This window comes from Lissotriton helveticus, chromosome 10 (assembly GCF_964261635.1).
Source record: "Lissotriton helveticus chromosome 10, aLisHel1.1, whole genome shotgun sequence".
In the NCBI taxonomy this organism is placed as follows: Eukaryota; Metazoa; Chordata; class Amphibia; order Caudata; family Salamandridae; genus Lissotriton; species Lissotriton helveticus.
The window spans coordinates 1189856125-1189869821 of record NC_136071.1 but is presented as its reverse complement, the minus strand read 5'-3'; the positions used below and the strand labels follow the sequence as shown (position 1 = coordinate 1189869821).

Here is a 13697-nt window from a genome sequence, read left to right as displayed (position 1 = left end):
TTTCCTGGAGTGATGTCGCTGCCTGATGTCTGTTTCCTGGAGTGATGTCGCTGCCTGATGTCTGTTTCCTGGAGTGATGTCACTGTCTGATGTCTGTTTCCTGGAGTGATGTCGCTGCCTGATGTCTGTTTCCTGGAGTGATGTTGCTGCCTGATGTCTGTTTCCTGGAGTGATGTCGCTGTCTGATGTCTGTTTCCTGGAGTGATGTCACTGTCTGATGTCTGTTTCCTGGAGTGATGTCACTGTCTGATGTCTGTTTCCTGGAGTGATGTCGCTGTCTGATGTCTGTTTCCTGGAGTGATGTCACTGCCTGATGTCTGTTTCCTGGAGTGATGTCACTGTCTGATGTCCAATTCAAGGAGTGATGTCATAGTTTAATAAAGTAATGTGGTCTGGCAATGATTACCTGAGTGAGTGATGTCACACTCTGCTTTCCAAATGCCCGGGGGCATCCAGACTGTGGCATCCCTCTCAGAACCCACCGCCAGAATGCACTCAAGGAATGCTACTGTTCTATTCTTCACTGCAAATATCTCACCCACATAATGTTTTTTGTTTGTTTTTCAGTTGGTAAAACAGCCGGCCAGCCTGCACGAGCACGGACCCCCACCCCAAAGTTCCCAGACCCAGCTGTCATTAATACATCCGAGGGGGTTGGTTCTGTCCATTCACCTGAAACCCCACCACATGCCCCCCCTCCGGAGCTACCAAGCATCACCCCCAGACCAGTCCCACCCCGACCAACCATTCCGGCCCCGCCTCTGCCGCCACCCCCACCTAACGCCAGCAAGCCCAACTTCAGCCACCCGCCTCCCCCGCCTCCAGAGAGAACCAGTCAGTTATCATCTCAGCCTCCTCCTCCGCCCCCTCCTTCCTTACCCCCTTTCTTGCCCCCACCCTTGCCCCCACAGGCAGACAAGCCTGCAAAGTTTCCCACAACACCCTCACACCCCCCTCCACCTCCGCCTCCACCCGGGTCACACGTGCCCGGCTTTGTGCTTCCCACCAGAACAGCACCTCCCTCCCTGGGCCCTCCCCCGCCGCTGCCGGATTTCAGGGATTTCCCCCCACCTGGCCCTCCCCCGCCTCCACCGAATTCAGCCCGTAAACTGTCGGCGCCATGCCCACCTACTCCAAACATTGTCGAGCCTACAGAGGGCAACGCTGTCCCTTACCCGCCCCGTTCAAGGTCTCCCAGCTTCCTGCCCCCGACTTCAAAACCCAACCTGCAACCAGCGCCCCCTCCACCGATGGCACTGCCCCAGAGGAACCCCGCCAAGCCTCCAGGTGAGACATGCTGCTTGCTGCAAAGTTTGACATTATCCCCGTTGGTATCGCTTTGTTCACCTTGAGTTGCCAGACGTGGGTCCCTTGCTCACTTTGCCACTGGATTCAAGCTAGCCTGGCTGATGAGGGCTGCAATGCCAGAAACCAGTCCCAGGATGCTTGTTTCCGGTCCAGGGAAGACATGGCTTGGCAGTTTGGGCTGGACTGTTCCCATGAGGCACAGGGTCAGACTGATTTGCATATGGCCATGTCTGAACTGGGGTGGCGGAGTGAGCTAAAGAATGATGATGGATTAAACCCAGATCAGTCGAGTGGGGGTGAGTATTTGATTTGCTCAAACGCTTCGCCCATCACCACCCCCTTTTGTACCGCTTTGCTGCAAAGTCTGGGCAGAACACAGGGCTGGGCATGTTGGCCACTGAGCCCCCAGTTCCCAACTACATCTTAAGGGTGCGTAGATGTCAAGTGTGGTTTTTATAGTCCTCACCAGGGCCTACTGAACCCTGCAGGCTTTTCTTTAAAATGCAGCATCAGTTTTAGCCACATGAACGTTTTTAGCTGCGAGGCTGGTGTGGTGGGATAAGTAACTTGTCCTTAGATTTTGTCGCACTCTGCAGCACGCGGCTTGCAAACATTAAGGCCTATTTATTTAAGAAGACCCCAGGAAACTCAAGAGGGAGAGAAAAGGCTCCCACCCATCGCTAGTGGTCTGCCTGGGATATATGTATGAGGGAAGACTGGTGGAAACGAGTACTGGTTCTGAACTAAGGGTCATCCCCACCCTACGCCTATCGGAACCACCAAGAGGCTCAGAGGGTGGCACCCTGCGCCTCATTCTCGGAGTCAGTGACTGATGCTGGTTCAGTCTCTGAGGCGTAGATGTAGTGATTGGGCTGCAATCCAGTGAGTGATGCAGCTCCCACTGACTGACCACTGAATGGAGTGATGGGTGGACTGAACCTGTGACACATGGTGGGATCCAGTAACAGAAGCTTGGATCCAGTGATTGTTACTTTCATCCAGTGTCTGATACAGGAATCCAGTGTCTGATGCAGTGTTCCAGAGTATGACGCAGGAATCCAGTGTCTCCTTCTTGGATCCAGTGACTGATTCTTGAATCCAATATCTGATGCTCGAGTCCAGTGTCTGATGCAAGAGTCCATTGCCTCATTCTGTGCTCCAGTGTCTCATTCTTGGATCCAGTGGCGTATTGTTAGAGCCAGTGTATGATGCTCAAATCCAGTGTCTGATGCTCAAATCCAGTGTCTGATGCTCGAGTCCAGTGTCTGATGCTCGAGTCCAGTGTCTGATGCTCGAGTCCAGTGTCTGATGCTCGAGTCCAGTGTCTGATGCTCGAGTCCAGTGTCTGATGCTCGAGTCCCGTGTCTGATGCTCGAGTACCGTGTCTGATGCTCGAGTCCAGTGTCTGATGCTCAAGTCCAGTGTCTGATGCTCAAATCCAGTGTCTGATGCTCAAATCCAGTGTCTGATGCTCGAGTCCAGTGTCTGATGCTCGAGTCCCATGTCTGATGCTCAAATCCAGTGTCTGATGCTCGAGTCCAGTGTCTGATGCTCGAGTCCAGTGTCTGATGCTCGAGTCCAGTGTCTGATGCTCGAGTCCAGTGTCTGATGCTCGAGTCCAGTGTCTGATGCTCGAGTCCAGTGTCTGATGCTCGAGTCCAGTGTCTGATGCTCAAATCCAGTGTCTGATGCTCGAGTCCAGTGTCTGATGCTCGAGTTCAGTGTCTGATGCTCGAGTTCAGTGTCTGATGCTCGAGTCAGTGTCTGATGCTCAAATCCAGTGTCTGATGCTCGAGTTCAGTGTCTGATGCTCGAGTTCAGTGTCTGATGCTCGAGTCCAGTGTCTGATGCTCGAGTCCAGTGTCTGATGCTCGAGTCCAGTGTCTGATGCTCGAGTCCAGTGTCTGATGCTCGAGTCCAGTGTCTGATGCTCGAGTCCAGTGTCTGATGCTCGAGTCCAGTGTCTGATGCTCGAGTCCAGTGTCTGATGCTCGAGTCCAGTGTCTGATGCTCGAGTCCAGTGTCTGATGCTCGAGTCCAGTGTCTGATGCTCGAGTCCAGTGTCTGATGCTCGAGTCCAGTGTCTGATGCTCGAGTCCAGTGTCTGATGCTCGAGTCCAGTGTCTGATGCTCGAGTCCAGTGTCTGATGCTCGAGTCCAGTGTCTGATGCTCGAGTTCAGTGTCTGATGCTCGAGTCCAGTGTCTGATGCTCGAGTCCAGTGTCTGATGCTCGAGTCCAGTGTCTGATGCTCGAGTCCAGTGTCTGATTCTTGGATCCATTGATTTATTCTTGGATCCAGTGATTGATTCTTGGATCCAAGTTCATCCCTATAGGCTCTAGAAAGACTGTTATGACCTCCCTGGTGTTATCCAAACCGGATTACTGTAATGGACTGTATATCAATCTGCAGTCCAATTTACTTAGAAGGTTGCAGGCAGTACAGAACGCGGCAGCCAGACTGGTCCTGGATGTCCCTAAATATCAGTCCATCAGTGCAGGTATTAGGGATTTACACTGGCTACCAGTCGGCCAGCGGATTAAGTTCAAGGCTCTCTGCATAGCCTTTAAGGCCCTGCATGGAGATGGACCACGTTTCCTGAAAGATTTGTTTGGCTGGTACTCTCCCAACAGAGCGCTTCGCTCAGCCAATGCCTTCCTGATGCTCATCCCCAGAATTAAAAGATCTAATTGGGGAGGAAGGAGTTTCAGCTATAATACTATTAAGGAGTGGAACGCTCTTCCACTCCCTCTTAGGAAATCCCCCTCCCTGTTTGAGTTCAGGAAGTCGCTTAAAACTTGGCTTTTCAGATACTAGTTCTTCTTCTCAGTTCTCTTGGAGACCGCGATCGCCTAGACACCTTCGGGTAGTAGTGCGCACAATAAATTGTTATAACATAACATAACATCCAGAGATTGATTCTTGAATCCAGTGTCTGATGCTCGAGTCCAGTGTCTCATTCTTGAATCCAGTGTCTGATGCTCGTGTCCAGTGTCTCATTTTTGGATCCAGTGATAGATTATTGGATCCAGTGATTGATTCTTGGATCCAGAGATTGATTCTTGAATCCAGTGTCTGATGGTCGTGTCCAGCATCTCATTTTTGGATCCAGTGATTGATTATTGGATTCAGTGATTGATTCTTGGATCCAGAGATTGATTCTTGAATCCAGTGTCTGATACTCGAGTCCTGAGTCTCATTCTTGAATCCAGTGTCTGATGCTCGAGTCTAGTGTCTCATTCTTGCATCCAGTGATTGATTGTTGGATCCAGTGATTGATTCTTGGATCCAGAGAGTGATTCTTGAATCCAATGTCTGATTATCGAGTCCAGTGTCTGATTCTTGGATCCAGTGATTGATTCTTGGATCTGGTGATTGATTCTTGGATCCAGAGATTGATTCTTGAATCCAGTGTCTGATGCTCGAGTCCAGTGTCTGATTCTTGGATCCAGAGAGTGATTCTTGAATCCAGTGTCTGATTATCGAGTCCAGTGTCTGATTCTTGGATCCAGTGATTTGATTATTGGATCCAGTGATTGATTCTTGGATCCAGAGATTGATTATTGAATCCAGTGTCTGATGCTCAAGTCCAGTGTCTCATTCATGAATCCAGTGTCTGATGCTGCAGTCTAGTGTCTCATTCTTGGATCCAGTGTCTGATGCTCGAGTCTAGTGTCTCATTCTTGCATCCAGTGATTGATTGTTGGATCCAGTGATTGATTCTTGGATCCAGAGAGTGATTCTTGAATCCAATGTCTGATTATCGAGTCCAGTGTCTGATTCTTGGATCCAGTGATTGATTCTTGGATCTGGTGATTGATTCTTGGATCCAGTGATTGTTACTTTCATCCAGTGTCTGATACAGGAATCCAGTGTCTGATGCAGTGTTCCAGAGTATGACGCAGGAATCCAGTGTCTCCTTCTTGGATCCAGTGACTGATTCTTGAATCCAATATCTGATGCTCGAGTCCAGTGTCTGATGCAAGAGTCCATTGCCTCATTCTGTGCTCCAGTGTCTCATTCTTGGATCCAGTGGCGTATTGTTAGAGCCAGTGTATGATGCTCAAATCCAGTGTCTGATGCTCAAATCCAGTGTCTGATGCTCGAGTCCAGTGTCTGATGCTCGAGTCCAGTGTCTGATGCTCGAGTCCAGTGTCTGATGCTCGAGTCCAGTGTCTGATGCTCGAGTCCAGTGTCTGATGCTCGAGTCCCGTGTCTGATGCTCGAGTACCGTGTCTGATGCTCGAGTCCAGTGTCTCATTCTTGCATCCAGTGATTGATTGTTGGATCCAGTGATTGATTCTTGGATCCAGAGAGTGATTCTTGAATCCAATGTCTGATTATCGAGTCCAGTGTCTGATTCTTGGATCCAGTGATTGATTCTTGGATCTGGTGATTGATTCTTGGATCCAGTGATTGTTACTTTCATCCAGTGTCTGATACAGGAATCCAGTGTCTGATGCAGTGTTCCAGAGTATGACGCAGGAATCCAGTGTCTCCTTCTTGGATCCAGTGACTGATTCTTGAATCCAATATCTGATGCTCGAGTCCAGTGTCTGATGCAAGAGTCCATTGCCTCATTCTGTGCTCCAGTGTCTCATTCTTGGATCCAGTGGCGTATTGTTAGAGCCAGTGTATGATGCTCAAATCCAGTGTCTGATGCTCAAATCCAGTGTCTGATGCTCGAGTCCAGTGTCTGATGCTCGAGTCCAGTGTCTGATGCTCGAGTCCAGTGTCTGATGCTCGAGTCCAGTGTCTGATGCTCGAGTCCAGTGTCTGATGCTCGAGTCCCGTGTCTGATGCTCGAGTACCGTGTCTGATGCTCGAGTCCAGTGTCTGATGCTCAAGTCCAGTGTCTGATGCTCAAATCCAGTGTCTGATGCTCAAATCCAGTGTCTGATGCTCGAGTCCAGTGTCTGATGCTCGAGTCCCATGTCTGATGCTCAAATCCAGTGTCTGATGCTCGAGTCCAGTGTCTGATGCTCGAGTCCAGTGTCTGATGCTCGAGTCCAGTGTCTGATGCTCGAGTCCAGTGTCTGATGCTCGAGTCCAGTGTCTGATGCTCGAGTCCAGTGTCTGATGCTCGAGTCCAGTGTCTGATGCTCGAGTCCAGTGTCTGATGCTCAAATCCAGTGTCTGATGCTCGAGTCCAGTGTCTGATGCTCGAGTTCAGTGTCTGATGCTCGAGTTCAGTGTCTGATGCTCGAGTCAGTGTCTGATGCTCAAATCCAGTGTCTGATGCTCGAGTTCAGTGTCTGATGCTCGAGTTCAGTGTCTGATGCTCGAGTCCAGTGTCTGATGCTCGAGTCCAGTGTCTGATGCTCGAGTCCAGTGTCTGATGCTCGAGTCCCGTGTCTGATGCTCGAGTCCAGTGTCTGATGCTCGAGTCCAGTGTCTGATGCTCGAGTCCAGTGTCTGATGCTCGAGTCCAGTGTCTGATGCTCGAGTCCAGTGTCTGATGCTCGAGTCCAGTGTCTGATGCTCGAGTCCAGTGTCTGATGCTCGAGTCCAGTGTCTGATGCTCGAGTCCAGTGTCTGATGCTCGAGTCCAGTGTCTGATGCTCGAGTCCAGTGTCTGATGCTCGAGTCCAGTGTCTGATGCTCGAGTCCAGTGTCTGATGCTCGAGTCCAGTGTCTGATGCTCGAGTCCAGTGTCTGATGCTCGAGTCCAGTGTCTGATGCTCGAGTCCAGTGTCTGATGCTCGAGTCCAGTGTCTGATGCTCGAGTCCAGTGTCTGATGCTCGAGTCCAGTGTCTGATGCTCGAGTCCAGTGTCTGATGCTCGAGTCCAGTGTCTGATTCTTGGATCCATTGATTTATTCTTGGATCCAGTGATTGATTCTTGGATCCAAGTTCATCCCTATAGGCTCTAGAAAGACTGTTATGACCTCCCTGGTGTTATCCAAACCGGATTACTGTAATGGACTGTATATCAATCTGCAGTCCAATTTACTTAGAAGGTTGCAGGCAGTACAGAACGCGGCAGCCAGACTGGTCCTGGATGTCCCTAAATATCAGTCCATCAGTGCAGGTATTAGGGATTTACACTGGCTACCAGTCGGCCAGCGGATTAAGTTCAAGGCTCTCTGCATAGCCTTTAAGGCCCTGCATGGAGATGGACCACGTTTCCTGAAAGATTTGTTTGGCTGGTACTCTCCCAACAGAGCGCTTCGCTCAGCCAATGCCTTCCTGATGCTCATCCCCAGAATTAAAAGATCTAATTGGGGAGGAAGGAGTTTCAGCTATAATACTATTAAGGAGTGGAAGGCTCTTCCACTCCCTCTTAGGAAATCCCCCTCCCTGTTTGAGTTCAGGAAGTCGCTTAAAACTTGGCTTTTCAGATACTAGTTCTTCTTCTCAGTTCTCTTGGAGACCGCGATCGCCTAGACACCTTCGGGTAGTAGTGCGCACAATAAATTGTTATAACATAACATAACATCCAGAGATTGATTCTTGAATCCAGTGTCTGATGCTCGAGTCCAGTGTCTCATTCTTGAATCCAGTGTCTGATGCTCGTGTCCAGTGTCTCATTTTTGGATCCAGTGATAGATTATTGGATCCAGTGATTGATTCTTGGATCCAGAGATTGATTCTTGAATCCAGTGTCTGATGGTCGTGTCCAGCATCTCATTTTTGGATCCAGTGATTGATTATTGGATTCAGTGATTGATTCTTGGATCCAGAGATTGATTCTTGAATCCAGTGTCTGATACTCGAGTCCTGAGTCTCATTCTTGAATCCAGTGTCTGATGCTCGAGTCTAGTGTCTCATTCTTGCATCCAGTGATTGATTGTTGGATCCAGTGATTGATTCTTGGATCCAGAGAGTGATTCTTGAATCCAATGTCTGATTATCGAGTCCAGTGTCTGATTCTTGGATCCAGTGATTGATTCTTGGATCTGGTGATTGATTCTTGGATCCAGAGATTGATTCTTGAATCCAGTGTCTGATGCTCGAGTCCAGTGTCTGATTCTTGGATCCAGAGAGTGATTCTTGAATCCAGTGTCTGATTATCGAGTCCAGTGTCTGATTCTTGGATCCAGTGATTTGATTATTGGATCCAGTGATTGATTCTTGGATCCAGAGATTGATTATTGAATCCAGTGTCTGATGCTCAAGTCCAGTGTCTCATTCATGAATCCAGTGTCTGATGCTGCAGTCTAGTGTCTCATTCTTGGATCCAGTGTCTGATGCTCGAGTCTAGTGTCTCATTCTTGCATCCAGTGATTGATTGTTGGATTCAGTGATTGATTCTTGGATCCAGAGAGTGATTCTTGAATCCAATGTCTGATTATCGAGTCCAGTGTCTGATTCTTGGATCCAGTGATTGATTCTTGGATCTGGTGATTGATTCTTGGGTCCAGAGATTGATTCTTGAATCCAGTGTCTGATGCTCGAGTCCAGTGTTTTATTCTTGAATCCAGTATCTGATGCTCGAGTCCAGTGTCTCATTCTTGAATCCAGTATCTGATGCTCCAGTCTAGTGTCTCATTCTTGGATCCAGTGATTGATTATTGGATCCTGTGATTGATTCTTGGATCCAGAGATTGATTCTTGAATCCAGTGTCTGATGCTCGAGTCCAGTGCCTGATTCTTGGATCCAGAGTGATTCTTGAATCCAGTGTCTGATTATCGAGTCCAGTGTCTGATTCTTGGATCCAGTGATTGATTATTGGATCCAGTGATTGATTCTTGGATCCAGAGATTGATTATTGAATCCAGTGTCTGATGCTCAAGTCCAGTGTCTCATTCTTGAATCCAGTGTCTGATGCTGCAGTCTAGTGTCTCATTCTTGGATCCAGTGATTGATTATTGGATCCAGTGATTGATTCTTGGATCCAGAGATTGATTCTTGAATCCAGTGTCTGATGCTCGAGTCCAGTGTCTCATTCTTGAATCCAGTGTCTGATGCTCCAGTCTAGTGTCTCATTCTTGGACCCAGTGATTGATTATTGGACCCAGTGATTGATTCTTGGATCCAGAGATTGATTCTTGAATCCAGTGTCTGATGCTCGAGTCCAGTGTCTCGTTCTTGGATCCAGAGATTGATTCTTGGATCCAGTGATTGATTCTTGGATCCAGAGATTGATTCTTGAATCCAGTGTCTGATGCTAGAGTCCAGTGTCTCATTCTTATGTCCAGTGATTGATTCTTGAATCCAGTGTCTGGTGCTCAATTCCAGTGTCTCCTTCTTGGATCCAGTGATTGATTCTTGGATCCAGTGATTGATTCTTGGATCCAGAGCTTGATTCTTGAATCTAGTACCTGATGCTTGAGCCCAGTGTCTCATTCTTGAATCCAGTGTCTGATGCTCGAGTCCAGTGTCTGATGCTTGAGTCCTGCTCGAGTCCAGTGTCTGATGCTCGAGTCCAGTGTCTGATGCTCGAGTCCAGTGTCTGATGCTCGAGTCCAGTGTCTGATGCTCGAGTCCAGTGTCTGATCCTCGAGTCCAGTGTCTGATCCTCGAGTCCAGTGTCTGATGCTCGAGTCCTGCTCGAGTCCAGTGTCTGATCCTCGAGTCCAGTGTCTGATGCTCGAGTCCTGCTCGAGTCCAGTGTCTGATGCTCGAGTCCAGTGTCTGATGCTCGAGTCCTGCTCGAGTCCAGTGTCTGATGCTCGAGTCCAGTGTCTGATGCTCGAGTCCAGTGTCTGATGCTCGAGTCCAGTGTCTGATGCTCGAGTCCAGTGTCTGATGCCCGAGTCCAGTGTCTGATGCCCGAGTCCAGTGTCTGATGCTCGAGTCCAGCGCCTCATTCTGTGCTCCAGTGTCTGATTCTTGGATCCATTGGCTCACTCTTGGATTTAAAGTCCAATGTTTCACTCTTAGACCCAGTGTCAGATGCACAATTCCTGTGTTTTGCACTTGGTTCAGTGTCTGATGCTCGGATCCAGTGTAGGACACTCAGATCCAATCTCAGAAGCTCAGATCCAGTGATGCTTGATTTCAAGCATCCGATGCTTTGTATCCACTGTCTGACAGCCACTGCAGGCCTCACTTGCAAGAACATATTACAGCACACTAAGCATAGAGCGTCTCCAGCTGTGGTCTACCGAGGGCACCCAACCTCCCTAGAGAACACGACCACTGCAGATCTCACAGGTAGCTTCTGAAGATCTTCATGTGGTCTGAAGACCTCTTTCACGAAGACGTGTTGCACCTCCCATGCCAGCTCGTGAACACTGTTAGCCATCCTAGTGCCAAGAGGCGTGTTTGCAGGAGCATGGCAGGATCGCTGAGATGGTCTGTGGCTCTTCTAGAACAATGTCTCACTGTCTCTGCCTTCTTCTCCCAGTGCCCGGTGCCTCGAGGTTGAACCCACCACCCCTTCCGCCAGCGAGGTCCCCATCCACCGAACTGACCAGCAGGTCGCAGGGCAACCAGAACCCGGGACGGACCCAGCAGCCCTACTCTGGTAAAGTATCCCGAGCTGCCAGCGGCGCAGAAGGCTTTAGGCTGTGGCCTGTGATACGTTCTCGGTGGCGGCCAGTGTTAGCATCTTCTGTGTAATGTATTCCTAATGATAGTAACATATTCCATGCGATGGGCTGTGATTAGGGTATAGTCTGGCAGTCTGTTAGCATGGTATACCATGGGAGTGGGCATTGATAACATATTCCAGATGATAGTTCGTGATGGTCGGTGACAGCATTTTCCTTTGCAACAGACTGTAAGCATGTTCTAGGTGACGTGTCCTATCTGTGTGTTCTGTAGGGTGGCCTCTAGGAGCTGGGTTCTGGTATGTTCTAACATACGTGTTTTAAATGATGGTCTGTAAGCACATAGTTGAGAGGATGAGCATGTTTTAGGTGATATTGAGGTCACGTTCTAGGTGATATTGAGGTCACATTCTAGGTGATATTGAGGTCACGTTCTAGGTGATATTGAGGTCAAGCTCTATATGATATTGAGGCCAAGTCCTAGGTGATGTTCTAGGTGATATTGAGGCCAAGTTCTAGGTGATATTGAGGCCAAGTTCTAGGTGATATTGAGGCCAAGTTTTAGGTGATATTGAGACCAAGTTCTAGGTGATATTGAGGCCACGTTCTAGGTGATATTGAGGTCAAGCTCTATATGATATTGAGGCCAAGTCCTAGGTGATGTTCTAGGTGATATTGAGGCCAAGTTCTAGGTGATATTGAGGCCAAGTTCTAGGTGATATTGAGGCCAAGTTCTAGGTGATATTGAGGCCAAGTTTTAGGTGATATTGAGACCAAGTTCTAGGTGATATTGAGGCCACGTTCTAGGTGATATTGAGGCCAAGTTCTAAGTGATATTGAGGCCAAGTTCTAGGTGATATTGAGGCCAAGTTTTAGGTGATATTGAGGCCAAGTTCTAGGTGATATTGAGGCCAAGTTCTAGGTAATATTGAGGCCAAGTTCTAGGTGATATTGAGGCCAAGTTCTAGGTGATATTGAGGCCAAGTTCTAGGTAATATTGAGGCCAAGTTCTAGGTGATATTGAGGCAAAGTTCTAGGTGATATTGAGGCCAAGTTCTAGGTGATATTGAGGTCAAGTTCTAGGTAATATTGCATGTTCTAAAAATGTGTGATAGATTATAGTCTTTGACAAGAATGTTTAGGCAGCAGTCTGTGTAAGCATGTTTTAAACCGTGTTGTGGGATTTCTTCTAATGTCAGTAACTATTATGTGGTACATGACAGTATGTTCCTCACGCTGGTCTGGGAAATCATGTTCCAGGTGGTTTTCTGTAATATATGTTCTAGGTGGGCGTATTTGAATTTTATTTTTTAGACTTGTTCTAGGTAATCTTCTAAAAGTATGTTCTAGCTGGTGGTCTGTGATCCCACCTTTAAACGTATGGCCTCTAGTAGCATGTTCTATCTGATGGTCTGAGACTTTTTGGACTCCGTGATGGGCTGAGATAGCATGATCTAGCCGATGGTCTGGGACTTCTTGGACTCCGCGATGGTCTGTGATAGCATGTTCTTGCCGATTGTCTGGGACTTCTTGGACTCCACGATGGTCTGTGATAGCATGTTCTAGCCGATGGTCTGGGGCTTCTTGGACTCCGCGATGGTCTGTGATAGCATGTTCTAGCCGATGGTCTGAGATATCTTGGACTCAGTGATGGTCTGTGATAGCATGTTCTAGCCAATGGTCTGAGACGTCTTGGACTCAGTGACGGTCTGTGATAGCATGTTCTAGCCAATGGTCTGAGACTTCTTGGACTCAGTGATGGTTTGTGATAGCATGTTCTAGTGGATGGTATGAGTCTACTTGGACTCCGTGATGGTCTGTGATAGCATGATCTAGCCGATGGTCTGGGACTTCTTGGACTCCACAATGGTCTGTGATAGCATGTTCTAGCCGATGGTCTGGGACTTCTTGGACTCCGAGATGGTCTGTGATAGCATGTTCTAGCCGATGGTCTGGGGCTTCTTGTACTCTGCGATGGTCTGTGATAGCATGTTCTTGCTGATGGTCGGAGACGTCTTGGACTCCGTGATGGTCTGTGATCGCATGTTCTAGCCGATGGTCTGGGACTTCTTGGACTCTGCGATGGTCTGTGATAGCATGTTTTAGCCAATGGTCTGAGACTTCTTGGACTCCGTGATGGTCTGTGATAGCATGTTCTTGCTGATGGTCTGAGACGTCTTGGACTCAGTGATGGTCTGTGATAGCATGTTCTAGCCAATGGTCTGAGATGTCTTGGACTCAGTGATGGTCTGTGATAGCATGTTCTAGCCAATGGTCTGGAACTTCTTGGACTCAGTGATGGTCTGTGATAGCATGCTCTTGCTTATGGTCGGAGACGTCTTGGACTCCGTGATGGTCTGTGATAGCATGTTCTAGCCGATGGTCTGGGACGTCTTGGACTCAGTGATGGTCTGTGATAGCATGTTCTAGCCAAAGGTCTGAGACGTCTTGGACTCAGTGACGGTCTGTGATAGCATGTTCTAGCTGATGGTCTGGGACTTCTTGGACTCCGCGATGGTCTGTGACAGCATGTTCTAGTCGATGGTCTGGGACTTTTTGGACTCGGCGATGGTCTGTGATAGCATGTTCTGGCTGATGGTCTGGGACTTCTTGGACTCCGCGATGGTCTGTGATAGCATGTTCTAGCCGATGGTCTGGGACTTCTTGGACTCCGCGATGGTCTGTGATAGCATGTTCTAGCCGATGGTCTGGGACTCCTTGGACTCCGCGATGGTCTGTGATAGCATGTTCTAGCCGATGGTCTGAGACGTCTTGGACTCAGTGATGGTCTGTGATAGCATGTTCTAGCCGATGGTCTGAAACATCTTGGACTCAGTGATGTCTATGATAGCATGTTCTAGATTCAGGTATGCCTGATATGTTCTTGACTATACCCCAGCTTTCTTGCTGTCTTGACAGATCAGCTCGCCTCCGATGGTTTGAGTCTTGCT

The 13697-nt window shown here is 48.6% G+C and overlaps 1 protein-coding gene across 2 annotated transcripts in view; it reads left to right on the top strand.

Annotated features, from left to right (window-relative positions):
• Nucleotides 1-13697, top strand: part of WIPF3 (WAS/WASL interacting protein family member 3) — a 197940-nt gene that overhangs the window by 174240 nt on the left and 10003 nt on the right. For both annotated transcript variants that reach the window (XM_078664039.1, XM_078664040.1), the window contains exons 5-6: nt 568-1287; nt 10602-10721. In XM_078664039.1, the coding sequence (XP_078520165.1) occupies nt 568-1287; nt 10602-10721 (840 nt within the window). The remainder of the gene's footprint in view (nt 1-567; nt 1288-10601; nt 10722-13697) is intronic.